At 38.8% G+C, this 21,942-nt stretch overlaps 1 protein-coding gene across 1 annotated transcript; it reads right to left on the bottom strand.

The window, feature by feature from the left end:
* Positions 1-2,240: 2,240 nt before the first annotated feature.
* Positions 2,241-21,163, bottom strand: LOC122670585 (alpha-ketoglutarate-dependent dioxygenase AlkB-like). The gene is made up of 3 exons (XM_043867523.1): positions 20,842-21,163; positions 19,929-20,273; positions 2,241-2,828 (listed from the first exon to the last, which is right to left on the bottom strand). The coding sequence occupies exons 1-3, from the start codon at positions 21,079-21,081 to the stop codon at positions 2,553-2,555; spliced, it is 861 nt and encodes a 286-aa protein (XP_043723458.1). The 5' UTR covers positions 21,082-21,163; the 3' UTR covers positions 2,241-2,552.
* Positions 21,164-21,942: the final 779 nt, after the last annotated feature.

Here is a 21,942-nt window from a genome sequence, read left to right as displayed (position 1 = left end):
GTGATCTGAGTTTCGTTTGAAAACCAGGGGATGACGAGTAATTTACCCAAAAAAAAAAGAAGAAGACCAACAAAGAGAGAGAGAGAGAGAGAGAGAGTCATTGGTGACAATTAATGTCTCTTTGGAGTCATTTAAGGACTCAAGCTTCATCTCAAATTTGAGGGTTTTTGATAGATTCTCTATGTCAAATCTACCTCAACCTTTGGTTTTTAGTTTAGATCCTTTATTGTGATCATCTGGTTCTACTTCCGTAAGGATTAAAACCCAAGTTTTTTTCTAAACAACTACAATGCACTTGATTATTAAGTTCCAAGTAGTGTAACTAGAAGTTATATGGAGCATGGTACTAATAATTTCCTTATGATGTATCATATGTTGCAAATGTAGTAAGTATTGTATGATACATCCAAAAAAAATTGTATATCTTTCTCCAAAGGTTGCCTTCATATCTATTTTTTTTTTTATATTTATATCTTGCCAATTTGGGAAATTAGTGTTAAGCAAATATTTGAAAATAAGGTGATAAGCAAATCTGGTTTTGTATATAACAGATAAAATATATGGATACAAAGATGATATGGCTTAGCAAATGACTTACAGAATGGTGCCCTTCTCAAGGGTATTTAGTGATTCAAGGGAAAAAGAATGCTACTTGATCACGTGGTTCATGCATTCAAACATAAGAGCGCGTAAAAGTACCGCCTTACCACATAAATTAAAAAATTGCATCTATGTTGATATCCCTGTGTACACTTTATTGACCCCTAAGCCTGTGCATACGTTACACGACTAGACAACAATCTCTTGCCCATGATTGATTTGAGCTATGCATGTGGACACTAATTTAGACATTTTCAATTATTAAAGTGATAGAATTACCCTTCGGATTAAGCTGCCAAAGCCTTTCTTTTTTCCAAACATTGGCTTGTCACATTTCCACGTGATTTCTTGGCTGCAAATTCACCAATGCTCTGGTCCGATTTGAAGGAAAGTGAAAGGAGAGTAAATAATATTAAAACAACCAACTAAAGCAAAAATTCTACATTATTATGAAAAATGAGTTTGGGAAGGTGGTAGGAGCCTCGTGCATTGGATACGTCTTTTTTTATTTATTTTATTTTGGGAAGGTAGTAGTAGCATTCTACTTTATATTTTTCACGTGGCGTTCCATCTACCCTCAAATTGATGCACAAGTTAACCTCACTTTCTCTATCAATAAAATTTTGGAATTTCATACATTGAGAAAAAACAGGTGAAATGAACAAAAGTTATGGGGCATCCAAATTTCACGCGAATAATTGAAATATAATTTAGCCACATGATAGGATTTGACCGCATAATTTGACATATGGCTAATATACAAAAATTACCTATCTGTACAATTGGAATTTGCCACATCATGATCAACATTGCTCAAAAAGGTACTATCATCATGATTTAAAATACTAAATGAACAATCATGATGTAGATGAAAGGTTTAATTTTTTTCAAAATATTATGATTGAATTATATTATTTCAATAAGACCTTTTGGATGGTGTGATATTAGATAAAGCTATATCGTCATCTTCCTTTTTTTTTTTTTTTTTTTTTTTTTTTTTAGGGAATAGCTATATCATTGTTTTTGCCATGATTGGAAACGTTGATTGCACGACTATGATCTAAACAAAACATTTTAACTATGTTGTTAAACATTACAATTGGATCATGTTCTTTCGATCGAAAGATTTTTGAAGCTATTGATGGTGTGAGCTTAAATCAGATTGTACACTACCGTGATATTTGTTATGATTTAAAACGTTATATGAAAATCCTGATTAAAATTAAAGGTTAAAAAAAAAAGTCAAAATCTTATATTGAACTATGACCTTCAATTAGAATCGTTTGATAGATATAGATACTTTAGATATTTTGGTCATTTCGTCATCTCTTAACATGTAAAAGTAGCTTAAAATGCGTTAAGTACCTTAATGATCAGTAACTAATGGTTTGCATGTACATGCTATATTCCACTTCGAACACCTTTCTAGTCTTTTCCACAGTAATAAATAAATGGGAAGTAGTTTTCTGTCCGGGAGTGTGGCCTATGCCAGCACTCCCATGTCTCTATCTCTCTCCTCAAAACAAGGGAACAAAAGTGTCTTTTCATATGGAGAGGTGAGAGATAGACTCATGGTAGTGCTGGCGTAGGCCACACTCCCGGACTCAGTTCTTTTTCCCTAAATATATATACACATGATATATTATATGAATATTTAATGTATTATACCCATGTAATAATAGATGAAAGTCCAACCTGCTTAAACTGCCTGAGCAAAAACCATAAACAATAAATCAACCATATGCCTGAATTGTTAACTCGATCCATGAGGTTTTTATGTTGCTTTGCAAATTAAAAACTTTGATGAAATATAATAATTTTAGTCAAACAGAATTTTTAACCTTTGGGGAGCTACAATAATACTTGCAAAAACTTCAATCTATTTCAAGTGCATCAGAAGAAACAGATTACTTACAAGTACCATCCAAATACACAGCTAGTAGAGGAAGTTTCTAATACTTTCGAAATGTGAGATTTAGACGTCCAGGAAGAAGGTTTGATTCTTCAACTAGAGAACTTGGAGCTGAGTTACGCGTAATACATGGCACCCCATGAAATATATGCCTTGCCTCACCTCCGAATATAAGCACATCGCCAGATTCGAGAACAACTTTGTGTGCCATATCAGGGTCCCTGTTGTCTCCATACAGAAACTCCGCTGAGTCACCAATGGAGAATGAGACAACAGGTAACCCTCTTTTTAAACTCTCGGGAGTTTCATCTCGATCCTGCAATATAACAAGAAATCAGAAAATTCTTTAGTGTATCATGGGCAATAGCAACTCAAAATCATGCAACTGTTATCAATTCATTTGCAATAGGAGGAACTGCTACAACATTTAGGGTGAGTGTTTTGAACGAAAATAAATGGATGACATAATTTAAAAGTTCGAGTTTTCCACACCATGGTCAAGGGTGAATCCTTGACTGAGGGGTTCGGATAGTCTCCATAGGGTATTGGGGAACATTACAGGGATATTATCAAACCCCTACTATAGGGGAACAGGACATTTATGGCCATTGATGTCTGTACTTTTCCTGCACCCACGGCTCAGAAAAACTTTCAGAGTACAAAGACATCAATATATTAACAGATTACCTTTGAAATATGAGATTTATGACACTGATCAACTAGAACACTGTAACTTCCAAAGAGCCTTGTAACCTCTCTTTACAAACCAGTTCTCTCCATTTCTTATTGTTTCAATATTCCAATATATAACAAGAGGAAGTGCTACAGATATTTTTAAGGGATCCTAGGTCAATAAAATATTTGAAATTCAATGAGAAATCAAAAGTAGTTGTTTGGATATAATTAAAAATATTTCAAAAGCACTTGAGACTTGGAATTAAAACCACATTTAACTCAAGCTTTAGATTAAAACAAGAGAAATACAATTGTGGCCAGAAGAGTTAACATGACTATAAATTGTGCATATACCAGAGAATCCATAAAGCAAGCAGTCAAGAGGTACCGATTGAAATCAGAATTCATCTTGGTAGCTTGGTATACAAGTTGGAATTGGGTTCAACATGAAATCCAGATTCTACAAACCTTAGAGATTAAAAAACCCTTTTAATCTATAATCCGCATGATATACTCATGTCCATTCATATTTCTTAAAACCAGTCCAAACATTAAACTAAAAAGTGGCCTGGTTCGGGTTCTATCAGGTTATGACCAGTTAAAATGCAGTTCAAAAAAGACAAAACATAATAACAATTTTGGGAAAACTCAAAACAGAAATAAGTTATTAAATAAATGAAGCCACTTGCATCAAGAATTGGAGTTTCAATGCTTATCAATTTTTTTTATGGTATGATTCTGTTTCTGTATTCCATTGTGTATATTTTCAGATCAAAGTGGAAAAGTTGGTAGTTTTATAAGGTTCAACTGCTGGATGGCCCCGGTTATAAAAATGATGTGTCCATGATCCTTAATAACAAACAAGTATTACTATTATTTTCTGACACAAAATGGATAAGTTGGACAAGAAAACGCCTGAAACACAGTAGCTCTTAAGCCTATGGGCACCATCACTATAAGTTAAGGCCCTAATGCCGTATGGTATTTAAAATCCTAAGCGGTTATATTAGATTATTTAAGAAATCAACAAGGAAAGTTTTATAGAGCTAAGTAGGGTAAACAGGTTAGACAGAGTTCATCAATGGTTTGTAAAGATGCAAAAAAAGTAAAGGAGTCTACAAAGCAACCAAGAGCTAATATTCGTGGTTTTTTTTTTTTTTGTTGATAATAAGAAAAATATTATATATCTTAAGTATAGTTTGTGTAGAAAAAGGAGTGACCATAATTACAAGAAAAGACCAAAAGAGATTTACAAAAAGATAAAAGAGCAGGATGGAGAGTAACAGATATTGGAGTATCAGCAAGGGAGTCTGGTATCAAGTGTATTGGCCAAGGATGTATAGGCTTTGGCAAAAAAGTAGTGATTTATTCATTTCTCCAGACCGCTTGTTCTAATCGCAATTGAAGACCCCACACATCCTCTTCCAATTCACCAGCTTTGTCCAAAAAACCTGCAGTAGTCAAAATAATATGGCCGTCTAAAAAAATGGAATATGTCCACCCCACTCTATCTAGGACCTTGTTAGATGATCTATCAGAGGAGAGCGGAAGATAAATATTAAGATCAGCCAGCCATTTAGAAGTAGTTCTAATGACCCATATAGGGTCTCTCGAAGATAACCCATACACAACATTGTTCCGGTGTTGCCAAATAAAATATCAAGTTATAATAATAATATAAAAAAGCACTTAATAAGAGGTTTGTAAAATTGTTTGTTTCTGAGGAAAGAAAAGCAGAGTTGTTCCAGTGAAGCAGACGAGAGAAACTCCGTTCTCAGGCCCAAAGGTCCAGCAGCCCAAATATGCTTAGCCCAATCAAACGATATGAAAAGATGTCATATAGTTTCAGTACAAGAACCACAGAATACATACAGTAGGTCAATCGGACTCCATTTCGAGACAAAGGCTTTGACCATGATTGCCGGTTTGGTAGCAAAGAACCATCATCCTCCCAAGATTTGGGTTCATCATTCTTACACGTGGCGTGAAAGACTGAAAATCAATAAATTCTTCCCAAGAGGAATCAAAGAGCCAATCCTTGAACATTGATGCTAAACCAGAAGGGTCAGAGGAAGTAGACAGGGAGTAAACGAAGTAATGCTTGAGAGCATCAAATTCTGCAGAGAGGGAGGAGCTAAACACCGGAGGGAGTAATTTCCTTTTCATGAAACAGAGACAAAGGCTAAAGGAGCCATTAAAAAGGTCAGGGGGAGGTGTAGGGAGAGACGAAGAAGGGGAAGTTTCAGGTCCTGCAGCATGGTGGCCACCAGAATAAAAGTGCTGATGAATGATAACCCATGAAGACGTCTGAGGCACAGAAGGGCAAGGGGGAGGGCTTTCGAAGGGCACAAAAGATGGACCATTCAGCCAAGGGGTACAGGGATCACCCACCATAACAGCCTAGAGTAGATCACCATGACCAATAAAACCGCCAGGAAATCCAGAACCAGTATCAACATTGAGGTTGAAACCAGGAAAATTCCTTAAGTTATCACAATCCATATCAGACGGTTGGGGAGCAGCAGGGATTTCCTCAGCTCCATTCAGAGGGGCAGGCGGCGAGTAAGAACTGGAAGCTTCAATCTCATCAATCTCATCAGTCGAAATACAAGGGTCCAAAATGTTCATACAAAACTGAAAAGTTGAATCAGCAAAGGAGTTGATGAGAATAGGAGGTGTGAGTGCAAAATCAAAGAATCCCACCGGGGGGAGCTTCACCAAAGTAGACCCATTAAGGAACGAGAATGAGCGGTGTCATGAACGATTCTGCCAAAGTGAGCACAGAGAGAAAGGAACTCGTACGTGATGGAAACTGGGAAGGAAGTTCCAGCATTGTTCCTGATTTTTGACGAAACGCAGACTGCAAGTTTCAACTTGAAGAGGATTTTGCTCGAACAGAAGAACTAGGGAGCCCAAGCTCAACTGGGTTGAGATGCAGATCCAGTAGACGGCTCAAGGATGATACAGCTTGTCTAACAGATTGCACCAAGAAACAGTCAGCAGGGACATCAACAAGTTGAACCCAAATAGGTAACGCCTCATGCTCACGGGTGGGACACAAGACAAAGCAGATGCAGCTCGCACCACCAAGGAGCTCTGGAAAGCAATTTGACCTTGCTATCTGCCATCACGAACTCCACATGAAAGGTACCCTTATCATAGCAGCAAATGTAAACCACACCAACCAATCCCAAAGGGAGGTTAGGAAGCTACACATAGAATCCTTGTCCGGTTTCGGAAAACCAACAGCATATCCATAAATCATACGGGACAGAGCATTCACGGAAGAGCAAGAAAGCATATCGCTTTTCTTCTCAAGAGGAACCAAAGAGCACGAAGCAGGTGGAACCTCAACCCTCCAGGAATCAAAATGACGTACTCTACCATTAGCCCCAGCACCTTCGCGGCCCTTACCACCACCACGCTTTTTGTAACCCTGACGTCCCCCACCCCAAGCTCGGCTCAAAGGTCGGAGGCAAGGAGAGGAAGAGTGAAGGGAACAAGAATCAATGGAAGCAATAGAACGCAACTGGAAGAGATGCAAGCTGAGAACGCAAGGAGAAACCCCAAGCGTACAACTTGCACGCGAAAAGAAGAAGATCCCAACAGAGAATCAACCGAGAGAAAAAAGAGAAAGGAAACTGAGAGTGATGAGTGCAAAAGGGGGAGCTGAAAAGATAAACCAAAAAAGAAAAGAAGAAGTGGAACGTCATACCAGAAGGCACAAAGTCCCAACAAAAAGGGAACTAAAAAAGGAGAAACTTACCTAACATGCCAACAAAAAACCCATCTCTTGGGATTCAGATGGTTCACCTACAAAATCGGGAAGGGGGAAGACTAGGAAAAAGAGAGAAATAGAAAAAAAGGGGAACAAAGAAACAAAGCCCCAGAGCAAACGAACCATCATCCTCCAAAGATTTATTCAAGGTTAAATCTGACCTGAGAGGTACCAAGAAGAAACTCGACTAAATTATCATAATCAATGACAAGCAATTCTACCTCTTAAATTCATAGAGGGCAAACCTATGCAAATCTGACATCTGCCTAGCTAACATAACATGGTTCTTATTCCTTGATGCAGTAGAATTATCATGTCTTGACACCGGCATGACCCGATATGAAAAAACAGACTAATGCAAACCAGACCCAAACCAGGCTTTTGATATTGTAAATTTGTAATCTTTTATTTCTTTTATTCTGTATTATTTTGGAAGGAGTAGAATACGTAAGAGATTCTAGTTTTCCAGTTTCCTTGTTTAAATCTACTTCATGTTTCCTTGTGTGAGTGTAATTTCTTTTTATTTATCTGCTTGCAATCCAACAATTTAGACAGAATTGAATGAAATATGCCTTTTAGTTACCATCACGGTTGAGTCTAGTGACCAGTATGATCGACTATCGGTCCTCCCATCTCCTCCATTTTTATTTCCATCTTCCTTTGCTATCAAGTTCAACCTACCTCTTTCCTCTACCTTAACCTTTTCCACTCCATATTAACATTTTTTTTTTTCTATTTTTTCCCTGCTGCTACCAAACTGCCCAAACCATGAGAGACTGCTCGATCTCTGTCGTGCCTCTTACATTCACTTTTAAACTTGGAGGATTAGCATCACTGCCTCTAGGCGCCCCTGCCTGCAAATCCCCCAGCAAGATAACCAATTGGAGTTGAGAGTTTTGAACTGAATCTCTGGTCTGCTCTCTTCCATACAACCAGGACCTAGCTGCAGAAAATATTCTGATTCTTCCATTTGATCTTTGGGCCTTATGTTGGTTGTTCTCAAGAAACCTAAATGTTGCAGATCTTTGCCTAAAACCATCTAGCCTTACCGCTGGACTATTTCGATTGTGAGGTTAAAGACTAACTTTATATTGTTATTTACATATAAGTACAACTATTGTTTATTTAAACAATACCCCTGTTTTCTGATTTTAATCTATTTTATCCCCACTTTAATATTTCAATTTCTGAATAGTACATTCTCTTGAAATTTAATGTCCCTGCTCCTGTTAACTTAACAAAAGGGACCATTTGTCCCCTAGACCAATAATTTGAATTTTATTATTCTTGTGGCCCATAGCGATTCAAAAGCAAGGTTTTTGACCAGAGATTATATCAATCTGTATCAGAACCAAAATTCGTGTTCTATACCCTAAGCCATGGTGGCCAATAGTGAGGTTATCCAGCAGTTCAACTCCCATAAGGAGGTAAACCGTGCAGTCATTACTCGACTCACAAACAGTTGACTGCATTAGAGCTTTCTAATATCTTGTTGTAGGATCACATTGATACCCTCAACACAACTGTTACTTCCCTTCAGACCATGATGGCATTCCTGCAAGCTTCAATTGACTGATAGGCACCTTCGGATAAAGGAAAGAGTCCAAATCAATTTGAGGATTCTTCCAATTCCATTCCAGAGTGCCAGTCTCACGTTGCAACACCACTGCCACCGCAACAGTTTACACCACTACCATGGGCTGGTGGAACTTCTGACGATGCTCCCTACGGAGGTGAAAGAGGAGTCAAATTGTATGTCCATGATTTCTATAAGATAATAATCTAGAGCAATACCTTAAATGGATTCATAGCCTAGAGACATTCTTCTGATGGTACGGGTTGACAGAAGTTAGAAAGCTTTTATTTCTTGAAGTAAAACTAAAGGGTACGGCTTGAGTCTGGTGGATCAAGTTCCAGCAGCAGAATTGGACTCGAGGCATCTGGTTTGTCAACACTTAAGCTGAAATAAGAGGCCATAAACCGGTGATCTTTAGCGACCGAATACAAGCAGAGTATGCACATCAAGTTTGCACAACTGAGGCTAGACAGTATGACCGTTGAGGAATGTGGCAAATTTTACTACACAACCACTATGTCTAATTTTGAGTGGGACGAAGAGGTGTTAGAAGCACAATTTTGAAACAGCTTGCAACCTCAGCGCGATTTTGATAGCATTCGCATATACAAAATAAGGTTTGACTGGAACATATCTCCTTCAATATAAATCAAATTTATGCAATCTTGGATTTGTTGGAAAGCTGGTTTTGTGCTCTACTAAATAATGTTAGAAAAGGGGGGAAATAAAAAATAACACTTTGGCGCCTAAGTGCTTAGGCAACCCTCCACCGCCATGGGTCACATTGACGCCTTGACAACTATGTAGCACATCATGTAGAGGAAAGTCTAGAGGAAAGTCTGAAAAAAACCTTATAGTTAGAGGAGCTTCTAAGAAACAACAACTCAGCCTTAAATTCAGTAACCAGGGTAAGCAACGCGGATCCTATACCTCCAAACTGCTCTATTCAACGTCATACTTGGAAAAAGACCTAAACTATGCATGTCTTTTCTCCTAGGATCATTTTAGGCATGCCCCTTGCTCTTTTAACACCTTCAATCATAATCAAGTCACTCTTCCGAATCATAGCTATCAAGGTGTCGCCAAGGAGTCACCATGGTAACGCCATGGCGTCCAAACTCCTTGGGCGGCATAGCGGTGTCGCCTTGCCTTTTTTCCCTCTAAAACGCCATGGTCACCTTTCCGCCTTGATAACTATGTTCCGAACTGGGGCATCCAAAGGCTTTCATTGAACATGGCCATCCAAAGGCCTCCGTTGAACATGGCCATGCCACCTCAACCGATTTTCTCGTAGCTTATCTTGAATCAGGGCTAATAATATAATTCCTTATTTTATCCTTCCTGGCTTTACCACTCATGCATCTCAGAATCCTCATTTCTGGTACACATAGCTTATGTATATGGCACTTCTTGACCACCCAATGCACAGCGTCATAAATCATAGCCGGTATTATGAATGTAAAAATTTTACTGAAGTTCTAAAGGTCTCCGTTGATCGCATAACACACCGGATGCACCTTTCCACTTCATCCAACCTACTCTAATCCTTTGGGTCATCATCTTCTATATCACCTTCCTTACTAATTATTGATCCTAGATACCTAAAATGGTCACTTTGTGGAATCTCCATCCCATCAATTGTTAACCCCCTCATTATCCGTTCCAGAGTTGCTAAAGTTACAAACCATATACTTCGTCTTTGTTCTGCTTATCTTAAAACTTTTTTATTTCAAGATTGATCTCCATAGCTCCAATTTGTTATTAATTCCAGCTTTTGTTTCATCAACAAAAAGCATGCATCAAGGAACCTCACCTTGGATGCCTTTGGTTAACTCACCCATGATAAGCACAAACAGATAAGGGCTAAAGGCTGATCCTTGGTGTAACCCAACTGTAATTGGGAATTCACTACCTTGCCCCCTAAAAGTTCTAACACGTCACCACTCCATCATACATATTTGTAATTAAGTCCACATGCTTACTTGAAACATTTCTCATCTATAGCACATGAAAGATTAAATCCCTAGGAGCTCTGTCATAAGCATTCTCTAGGTAAATAAAGGCCATGCGAAGATCAATTTTGCTCTCTCTAAATCTTTCCATGAGTTTCCTAAGTAGATAGATAGCTTCTTCTGTAGAACTTCCCAGCATAAAACCAAATTGGTTCTCAGAAATAGATGCATCTTTTCTCAGGTGTATTTTCATAATATGATTTATAAGTTTTATGCCTCTATAGTTGTTGCAACATTGGATATCACCTTTATTTTTGTACATCGGAACACAGCTTCTCCTCCATTCATCTAGCATTCTCAAAGTGCACATAATCTTATTAAACTGCTTAGTTAAACCATAGTTTCCTAAGCTCTTCCACACTTCTATTAGGACCCCATCTGGACCAGGCGTCTTGGCTATTTTCATCCTTTTTAGAGCTTCTTTTACTTTAGAAAACCCTAATTTTACGTATATACCATCGTCACTTTTAATGCATCTAACATGAGCAAAGTCTATACTCATCCTTTCCCTCATTCTAGTTATCTTATAGATAGCTTTTTTTCCCCTTCCTTGGTGTTTAGGTTGTTATGGAATAGTGCAAGTAAACATCCTTCTCAACCGGTGAAGTCATTCAACAAGCCAAAAGTAAACAGTTCTTCAGCCTTTACAGTGTTTTACGTGCAAGTACAGATATTTCTCTGCTTATTGTCTTAATTGTTTGATTGCTTTTGTTGATAAAGGTCTCATGTCTACTGCTTTGGAAGAGCAACAAACGAAAGAGAGTCTATCTGGAGGGAGAGCGTGAACCTAGTGAGGTAAACGATACTGATAGTGATGGACAGTAGCAGCAGCAGCCTTGGTATGTTCTTTGCCCTCTTTTGGCCATACACAAGATCTCCTACGATGATGATGATTGGCATCACAACAATATTTTTAACGACAGTCTATACACTATGGCAATTGACAGCTGAAGTTGTACCAACGTCGTTTGTGAAGAAGCTGTTCGCAAGCTTGGATTGAAAACAAAGATCTAAAACACAGTATTGTACCTGTGTATTGGAAGATACCATGATTTATATCCTTGGTTGAAGATAGAGACACATCCCAAATTCTATAAGGTTTCCTAAGTGAGCAAGAAAAACCTCAAAATCAATAATAGGTGTGATCTCACCTATTCTATATTTCTATAGGTGAGTTGATCACAATGCAACGTGACATTCTACCTTTTAGATATGTACTAGCTGATATATTATGGATGTGATTTTTTTTAACAAAAAAAGGCTTCTCTGATCTAGATCGGTCCAATCTGGCTAGATATGGCCAATCATCAACATCGACTGTTAACATGATTTAAATCCTTGGTTGAAGAGAGAACCACAACCCAAACTCTATAAGGTTTCCAAGGAGAACAACACTGATCTCAAAATCACTAATAGGTGTTTGCTCACCTTTTCTATAGGTGGGTTGATCGATACAGTACAACGTCACATTATACCTCTGAAGGTTTGTGACATTCTTCTTGGGCAACAATGGTTGTAAAAAATTACAACACTGTGGGTATGAAAATACTTACTTCTTCAAGCACAGTTCAAACAATTAAGCTAGAGCAGATCGGGGGATCGTTTCTATTAGAGTTACGTAATTTCATCATGTAGTAAGGGTAATTTGGGTAGTAGGCCATTATGCTGTAATGTGTATTTACATTTTCATCTTTTACCTCCCTTGACTATCACATATTTAGCATCGGGGGTAAGGATGTAATTTCTTTTTAATTTTAAGTAATAAGTAAATCAATATAGAGGAGAGAAGAACTGTAATTTCTTTTTAATTTTAAGTAATAAGTAAATCAATATAGAGGAGAGAAGAACCTTTCTTTCCAACAACTTGCTCTCTCTCTCAGATATCCAAGGCCCGGAGTTGGGGTAGGGCCACTTGGATCACCTAAGGGACCCCTTAAATCCCCTCCAATGGCATGGTAATTGAAGATGGGAGTTGTTGGAGCATAACTCACCTCTATGTGGACTTCAGTACCGCCATCACAGTTATTTTTTGCTCTTCGTTGCATTCTAAAGGTTATGTGTACTGCTTGTAGTTGTGTAATTGTAACTAAACTGAAGTAAAATCGAGCAGCACAGAAGAAGAGAGATCGAGAATGAAGAAGAGAAAAGAGAGGAAATCTGGAACTGAATGAATGTCCAGCCTCTCACACACCACTTTATTTATAATAACATAATTACATGAAAGAGCTAGGAATGCAAACTCCTAGAACAAATAGGAATCCACATCTCAAACTCAAAAGTAAAATAGGAAACAAAAAGAAAATAGGAAACTAAAAACAAGGGAAGTAAATAACTCAAAATAGAACTAGGAGTTTAAACTACTGTTCACGTGAACAGTGCCACGTGAACAACAATGTGTGGCGTGAACAGTGTTACGTGAACAGTACTTCAACAGTAATATTGGTGAACTACTTTGTATGGATATTTTGAGTTTTCAAGAGATGATGCTATCCTTTGAAGAGGGTATTTGAATTGGTTTCCCTCCAGTTTGTGTTTTGTTTCTTCTTCTTACTGGGTTTGTTTCTGAGTAATGGGAATATGTATTTAGTATTTGGGTTGAGTATTGACTCTCCATTTGATTTGAATGTCATCCCTACATCTTTCAGTGTGTTACTACATTATGTCTAAGGCCAGTGGACCTACGAAAGCTTAGACTTGTGGATCAGGTAGTCCCCATCCTAATCAGGTTGCTTTTGAGAACCATAATACTCAGATCTCCATTGTTAAGTTGGACAATACCAACTATTTAGATTGGGCCCATCCTATGAAGCTCTCCTTGCAAAGTCGGGAGAAGTTAGGATACATTACTGGCATCATCCAGGCTCCTAATTCAAGTGATTCTACATATTAGAAATGGGAGACCGAGAATTCCACTGTTATGACATAGTTGATTTTCTTTATGAAAACCCGAGATTGGGAGGAGATTTATGAGAAAAGGCCAAAGAATTTTGGGAGAGTATCTCTAAGACTTTTGACCAAATGGGTGACTCGGTGAAGGTTTAGCAACTCCTTCAGAAAGTCATCACAATGAAGTAGGGAGATAGGTCCGTTTTCTGAGTACTATAACAATGTTATTGGCCTTTGGGAGAAGTATGATCACTATAGGAACCACCAACTGTCAACCCCAAGGATGAAGCAAAGGTATATAGAACACTTAAGAAGGAACGTGTCTTGATTCTCCTTGGTGGGCTGAACCCGGAATATGGACAAATCCAGGAACAAATTTTGGGGCGGTTACCTCTTCCCTCCCTAGATGAAGTATGTAGCTACTTGCAATGTGAGGAGAACAGAAAAGTGATCATGGAAATTGTACCTTCCTTGTTTCTAATTTTCTCTTACTTGTAAGGCAAGCATATCTGCCCATAAATATGTAATGCCCTTAGAGCGCCCCCCCCCCCCCCCACCAATGAATTAATGAATGAAATTTTGAGGCATTCTTGCACTCGAATATGGGAGTAAAACACCTGTTCAACAGCTGGGATAGTTGTGGGTGAGAGAACCAGGCTAAGATAGCCATTCCCCTAACCCCTTTTTTTCTCTTCTATCTTCTCTTTTACTACCCTGCTCAATCTCTGTTGAACTGCTGCTGGTACTGGAGAAAAAAGGCTGGGATAGAATTATGGGAGATCGTCCTTGTTTCAACAGCTGAGATAGTTGTGGATGAGAGACCCAAGGCTGAGATAGCCTACCCCCCCTCCTATCCCTATCCCCCTTCATCAGATCCTCCTTGTTTCAATAGCTGTGATAGATGTGGATGAGAGACCCAAGGCTAAGATAGCCTACCCCTCCTATCCTTATCCCCCACCCCCTTCATCTATCTATATCTTCTTCTTATCCTTTTTTTTATGTTCTTCTTTCATATGTAAACAGAAAAAAAAGAAAAAAAAGAAAAAGCAATAAAAGTTTCAGTTATTCAATTTGTTCATCTTTATTGTGTTGATCCTGGCTGCAATCGATCACCCGTTGGTTTCTCTCGTCCGAGGTCGACTTTTGCATTACTACCTCAACCTTTTCCACTCCTAGTACCTGTTTTTTTTTTTTTTCCACTTTTCCCTACTGCTACCGAACTGCCCAAACCACGAGAGATTGTTCGATCTGTCTCATGCCTATTCCATTTACTTTCAAACTCGGCTGGTTATCTTCATGTCTGACGGCAGCTCCTCCAACATTTAAGAATTAGTGTCAATGCGTTCACCTTTAAAAGGTCCTATCTTCCATGGATGGAGCAGAACATCAAAATAGCACATAATGTAGAGCATCAAAATAGCAACATAACATGTATGAAGACGAACTGTAGACTCTGATAACAAATAATGTAGAAGAGGTTCAAGTAAGAACAACTCTAGAGTAGGATCGATGATAGGTTGCAGCAGAACGTCAAAATAGCAACAAAACCAGAGTTAGTAACTTAGAGAATAAGAAACAAACCAGCCAGCAGATCTTTACCAAACTTCGATCGAGTGGAGGTGGTGTTGAATGGATCTTATACTCCAAAAATCAGCCAATTCTAATGAGCGAATGTTGAGTTGTGAAGAGGGCTTGAAAGTAGAAACCAGCCTTCAAAATAGAAGGTTATTGGAGATATCAATCTGGCCTGCAATTGGGGAAACCAAGCAAAATCAAATGAAGAGTAGGACGGGCCCTCGTGATGCCCTAAATATGAACACAAAAGGGTAACAGATTGCTGGGTTCTGGATTCTGGAAGTTGCAGCAACTGAGCCGCAGGGGCTGTAGGCCCTCAGTTGATGGTGTAATCGACAGCAGCAGTATTGGTTGTTGATCAAGGTTGCAATCAGGTCTTCACAGATGTAGCAGCAGCAGTGGTTTGTCTCCCATGGCAACAGTAGCAGCAGGGGATCGAATGTAAGAAGGAAAAAGACAGAAAAGAAGATTTCTCTCAGCCCTTCATCCTCTCTCCAGGACACAAACTTGAAATAAGCAATTCTCATTCATAATCATAAATCGTGGGGAGGATCCTAAAAGCCATTAAATATACAGCCAGCAAAGTCTTGCCCCCCTCAAGTTCACATAAAATAGAAAGTAACTTTGAAAATGTTTCAAAAATAAAAACTAGGATTGAATAAAAAATGTGAACTAAATAAGATCTTCAAGTCTTCTAGAAGCCTTCAAAGTGCAGCAGCCAACTCTCCTCTGTGGAGCCCACTTTTAAATCCTTGTCAAGTTTTGCAGCCTTGTGGTCCCCACCTTATCAAGTAAACCCATCGGCCAGCTTATGGACTTAAAAAGACAATAAAAATAGACCAATATACCCCAGACCATTTTGGGTTTGAGAGACCCAACAAACTCCCAGCCATGTGAGATGGTCCAGCTAGGCTGGTTGGCCCTATGGCACATTGGGTTGGTCCACCAATTGATAAGTAAATCAGCCCTCTTCTTGAGAAGCTTGTGGTTAGCCTATTGCTTGCCAAAGAGTTTGTCTGAAACACAGTCCTTCCTGCAAATCCACAGCAAGATCATCAATTGGAGTTGAGGATTTCAAATTGAAACTCAGGTCTGCTCTCTTCCGTACCACCAAGACCTAGCTGTAAAATAATATTCTGATTGTTCCACTTGACCTTTGGGCCCGATGCTGGTTGTTCTCAAGATACCTAGATTTTCCAGATTTTTGCATCAAATTTCGGAGCTTTAGGGGACCATCCGGGTGAGTTCTTCCACCTGAATCAAGCTTGCCTTACCGCTGTCCTATTTCGATCGTGTGGTTGAAGACAACCTTATGTTGTTATTTACAGATAATGACACTTCTACACAATACCCCCTGTTTTCTGGTTTTATTCTATTTTTTGCGGGAGCCTTATGCACTGGGTACATCCTAATCTATTTTATCCCCACTCTAATATTCCAATTCCTGAATGGTACATTCCCTTTAATTTAATTCCTGGTTTCTCCTTGCTCCTGTTAACTTACCAAAAGGGACACAAAACTTTAATTTATCTACAATTTTGCCACTAGACCCTTAACTGGACTTATCTATTACTTTTTTGGGCATAGTTGACCATAGTTGTCATGGCGTCGCCATGGCGTCATGGTGATGGAGAAGTGTGCATATCGACCGCAGGTTTGGCTGAGGCACAAATATCGACAGATATGTCCTCCATGGCGTAGCCATGGACTCCATACCACGATATATGGCCATATCGGTCGATATTTGTGTTTCAGTGTATAAAACTTAGGTTTTTAAAATTTTTTTTTTTTTAAACCATTTAAGAGCTCCAATGCTTTTTCCTTAATGTGTATTGGAGGCGTAACTTGAAAAGTCACACCTGCAATACACATTAACATAAAAAAATTTAAAAACATTAAACAATTATACCCTAACTCGAAAATTAGAAATCGAAAGTTACAGAATACAGACTTCTTCGAACAATAGAACCAAACTTCTTCGGCTCGAGTGCTCGACACTTCGATGGCGACATAGTTGAAGTTCTTCACTTCTTTGAAGTTCGAACCCTCCTTCCTCGGCTCCGAAGGACTACTGAAGCAGGTAAGTAAAGTGTTTTTTGTTTTTATTTTATTTGGTTCTTCTTCTTCTTCTCCTCCCAGTCCTCCGGCGACTTCCACACACACGTAGAGAGAGAAAAAGAGGGAGAGACCGAGAGAGTCGTGAGATAGAGAGAGACAGTCGACAGAGAGGGGGGGTTCTTCTTCTTCTTGCCTTGCAGGCTTGCGCATAGTCACAGAGAGGGTTTTTTTTTCTTTTTTCTTCTTCTTTCCTGGCCTTGTAAATATCTTCTCTTACCGTTGGAATTTGTAGTTCTTTCTTGCATTAAAGATTATTAATCTTAGCTAGATTTCTCCACTCTATTCATTTAATAGTTTTTTTTTTTTTTCTTCTTCCCTTGCACACAGCCACACACATCCACAGATAGAGATTACAGCCAGTGGCCCAGTAGTCCACCACCTCTCTCTCTCTCTCACACACACACACACACATACAGAGAGGGAGAGAACAATTTTTTTTTTTGTTTGGTAAAGCAACACCAATAGCAGGAAGCACCACCACACAATCACATATTCACATCAGCAATTTTTTGATGTTATAGGGCATATTGTTAATTGTATATATTATAGCATACTAAATGATATTAAAAATAAAAAAATAAAACATGGTCGTCATGATCGCCATGGCAATGCAATGGGAGATGCGTCAACATATCGATTATACACCCCTCCACCGACTTGGATCGCCGTGACAGCTATGTAGTTGACAAGGAGTCGGGGTCGAGTAACCCTTTGCTGGAAGGGAGACTTGATCACCTACTTGATGCCTTGTTGATGTAGTCTTGAGTTTTTCCCTACTCCTACACCTAGACGACGTGACAACTAAGCTTGTGAGCCTATAGAGATACCAAAGCAGGGTTTGTGACCTGGGATTGCATCATTCCCAACAAAATAGAAAACAGGTTCTTATTGTTCACTTTTTCTTTTCTCATTATCTACTTCGGTATGATATATTGCTTCTTTTTGCCCCTCACCCCCAACCCTTTTGAGGTAATAAAGTACTTAATATCTTATACATAGTTATCAAGGCGTAACCATGGCGACGCCACGGTGTCCTGCGACTTGGTGGGTGCCTTGCTGCCTAATAAAGTACTTAATATCTTATGCATAGTTATCAAGGCGTAACCATGGCGACGCCATGGCGTCCTGCGACTTGGCGGGCGCCTTGCTGCCATGGCGGTGTCGCCTTGTTTTTTTACCCTCTAAAACGCCATGGTAGCCTTCCCACCTTGATAACTATGATCTTATATCATATATCCAACTGCATATTCTAATCCTTTTTATTGTAAGAATATGGTATCATATTTCTTGTTGTCAACAAAGCATGCCTAGGTGTCAATGCTTTGTCTCAAGAGGTCCAAAGGCAAAAGCAACAACTTTGATAACATTGGAACCAAAAGGTAACAATGAGGATAAGTGAATTGTGATGGACAGACATCTTTAAAATAAATATAAAGAATAAAATTAAAAAATCCACCAATAAGGAGTGACATGGTACAAGTAGAAGGAAGAAGAAGGACAAGTGGAACTGTTGAATTAGAATTGGAATTGGATCAGGCATATGGGCTGCTGTTAATCTGCATCTGCCTATACTTAAGAATTCCCTGATGTTTGCATCCAAACTTGACTAGAATCATGCTGAATCAGCTGATACATATCAAGATCATTAAAGTCAGGTCCCACCATGGACCTGGCTCCAAATAGATCATTTAAAGGGGTCTATACAGGCAACTCAAGTTAGTCGGGATAAGGCTATAGTAGAGTACATGAACACTTTACAGATACTACCTAACACGAATCCTAAATTCCTTTCAATTAGAGAACAATTTAACTGAACTTCAACAGTTGAGTACATGACAAAATATATTGATGTAGTCCTAGAAAGGTAGGAGACCTACTAGGAGCCAGTTCAACCAGGATCTGATTTGTTGCAGATCTTCAATGGCAGCAGCTTGTTTGAAGATGAAAACTTGAAATAAAACTGAATCTTGAACTAGAACTTGATGGAGATCTTCAAAACCTTGAAAGGAAAACTTGACAGAGAACTTGAAGCAAACCTCCCGATACTACAAGACGCAAGGAGTCGATTGGAAATCCACCAATCCCACTTGAACGAACCTCCTGGTACTGCAAGACGCAAGGAGTCAACTGGCGATTCACCAGTCCCTTCACCTTGATATGACTCATAATGCAACACTCAACAGAGCAGAGCAGCAGCTATGGCAGCAAACAAAAGCTTTTTCATTAATCAAATTCGTGTTCAATGCTGGCCTCCCTTACAAACTTATATAGAAGACTCAATAATAGACTTAGACACTAAAAGAAAAGGCCTAAATCAATCCTAAACCTATTAGGTAACTTAAACTAACTAGGAAACTGAAATAGACTAAAAAATAGAGTCCTAATTCCGCCCAACTTAAATACTTAAAAGGAAACTACTAAAATAACTTAAATTGAACCATTGGTTGAACCGGTTAAATTTAAAACACCAAATAAAAAGCTAAGTATGGAAATAAAACTAAGTATGGGAGCTAATCCCGTATGCAACCTATTTACCCTTATTTTAGGCCCATAAAAGTGGCCTATTACATTAGAAACCCATGGGATCAAAGGCCCAACATGTATGTAACCCAACCCTAGACTTATTCCCAATGAAACAAGCCCTATTGGGTGATGAATCTGCATCATACATATTTGGGTTTGGAATTTTGCCATCTCGAATGTTTGAAGCTATGTTATTCTTTTCATTGAAAATGTCACTATAAGAAATCTTACAAAGCAGGATACTATTAAGCATGTAGTAAGTACATCACACACCTGATGGAGACCAAGTTTCCCACTCTCAGTGTAGAAATTAACAATGCAGATGTCTGGTGACATTCCAGGAAGTACATCTTCTACATTGCTAAGTTTCTGATCTTGCTTTATGAAGACTTGGGAATCTAGAATTGCTTGTTCAACCAACTTATTGAACTCAACAGGAATACTGGGTGGGCATGCATCATCAATTGATCGGCGATCTCCATATGATTTCATTTCTGGGTCCCAATTCTTACCAAGGCACATCATTTGCAGATGTAGTTTGGCACCATCTCGGAAAACAGGTTGATAGAATCCTCCAGGACCGCAACCAAGTTCTTGACACTTCTTTATAATGTTGATCTACAACCAAATAAATGAAGACACATTAACATATATAATTAGAACTAAAAGGGATGCATGCAAAAACAAATAGCACCAAATCACCACAATCATTCAAAATATGCTCAATAATATCAGTGCTTCAGGAGGGACAGGGGTTGGGAGCAGCGAGCGAACAAATGATTCCACAAGTTACCAACTGGATGGGGGTGTAAAAGAGTGTACTTTTTTTTTGGGGGGGGGGGGGGGGGGGGGGTTCTAACTGGATGATTCAACACAGAAGAAAAAATACACAACCTACATTCTTGCACAATATATTTATGACCATCCAGAGAATGCATTGAATCAGATAGTGACAGTGATACTATCTGGTAAAAATTAATTTTCATGCAAATGAGGCTGAAATAATTGAACGGTGAGTCAATTTACGGAGTCTGCAGTAAGTTAATGGTTCCCTTCTTACTTCTTCCCTATTAATGTATCTAATGACCGTGAAATTTCTGGATTAATATGAAATGCCGCAGCACCAATATTTGCACAGTGAGAAAAAAAATGTACTAAAGCTTAGGAGGATTGAAGGAGATAGTACCTGATTACTGAGACTGATGTATTTTCTGAGAAGAACCATTCCTTTCCTCAGGAGGATATGTTTTTCACTACTCTTGAAGCACTCTTGTTCTTTCCTTTTTTCTTTGTTTTTTGCAAATAAAGAAGGTTTTAGTGATAATGCAGACCCACTTTTACTTTTACTTTTACTTTGGCATATATCAAAAGGTACATGCATGGGTAAATGCTCAGAATGTTCTGTTCTAAAGTGATCTGCTGCCATCTCAGAGGATGCCTTCTCATGATGAGTTTTTCCAGCAGGGGAAGGTATGTCACTGCTAATAGAAAATCTATCATGCTGGTTGGCGGAATCCTCCATTGAGGAGTTCTTCAGCTGTCTTGAGAAATTGTCCACTGCTCTATTTGTTGAAGCACAATACTGCTGAGTTCTTTCAGTATTTGATGATCTGTCTTTACCAACCAAAGAAGGCAACATACACTCACCCTGCTGGTAGGAGGAACCAACTGCAATTGCTGACTGAGAACACTTTGAACTACAATTTGCTTCCCTCTTGGGTGAGGATTGCCCGTGGGGTGAACTTCTGTAAGGAGAATATCTATCAGTACTTTTAGTACTGCCTTGATCGCTAGAAGCCTCATCCAGGGGGTTGCGATTGAAATCTTGAACACCATGATCTTTAACATTAGATCCAGAGCCCTGTCCAAAAAGTAAGAGCTTATGTTTCAGAGAAAAGAAGGAAAAGATTTCAACTCAACTAAACTGTCAGTAAATTTGGGATGTTTACTTCACTTCCCCCCCCCCCCCAACCTCTTTTTGGTTGGACCTCTTTCTATAAGAAAGCAGTAACACTGAATTGTTGATGAAGAAATCAAAATTCGGATAATCTTGTACGATATTATGAAGTTGTCCCTTTTGCTTCTCACGATCATGTTTCGAGTTTTAAGGTTAAGGTTAACAATTTGATCTTGGTTGGTAAACATCTGATTGCAACTTTGGATTCGTGGTGGTGGGTAAGCAACAAAGAAGCAACAAAATGGGCACATGCGGTGAATCACAGTAACTTAGTTGACACTATCTTCAATTCCGGAGACAATAAAGGAGTCTAATGATCTGTTTCCTGTG

The sequence above is a fragment of the Telopea speciosissima genome, chromosome 8 (assembly GCF_018873765.1).
Source record: "Telopea speciosissima isolate NSW1024214 ecotype Mountain lineage chromosome 8, Tspe_v1, whole genome shotgun sequence".
NCBI lineage: Eukaryota > Viridiplantae > Streptophyta > Magnoliopsida > Proteales > Proteaceae > Telopea > Telopea speciosissima.
Note: the sequence above shows the minus strand (reverse complement) of the source record. Positions and strands in the feature narration are given on the sequence as shown.

Bases quoted from the DNA above. Each gene is read 5' to 3' on its own strand.
- LOC122670585 (XM_043867523.1), bottom strand. From the start codon at position 21,081: ATGGCAGCAGATCACTTTAGAACAGAACATTCTGAGCATTTACCCATG. The intron at 20,274-20,841 runs GTACTATCTCCT...ATTTGGTTGTAG, and splicing joins ACATCAGTCTCAGTAATCAG to ATCAACATTATAAAGAAGTG. The intron at 2,829-19,928 runs GTGTGTGATGTA...GTTATATTGCAG, and splicing joins GGAAACTTGGTCTCCATCAG to GATCGAGATGAAACTCCCGA.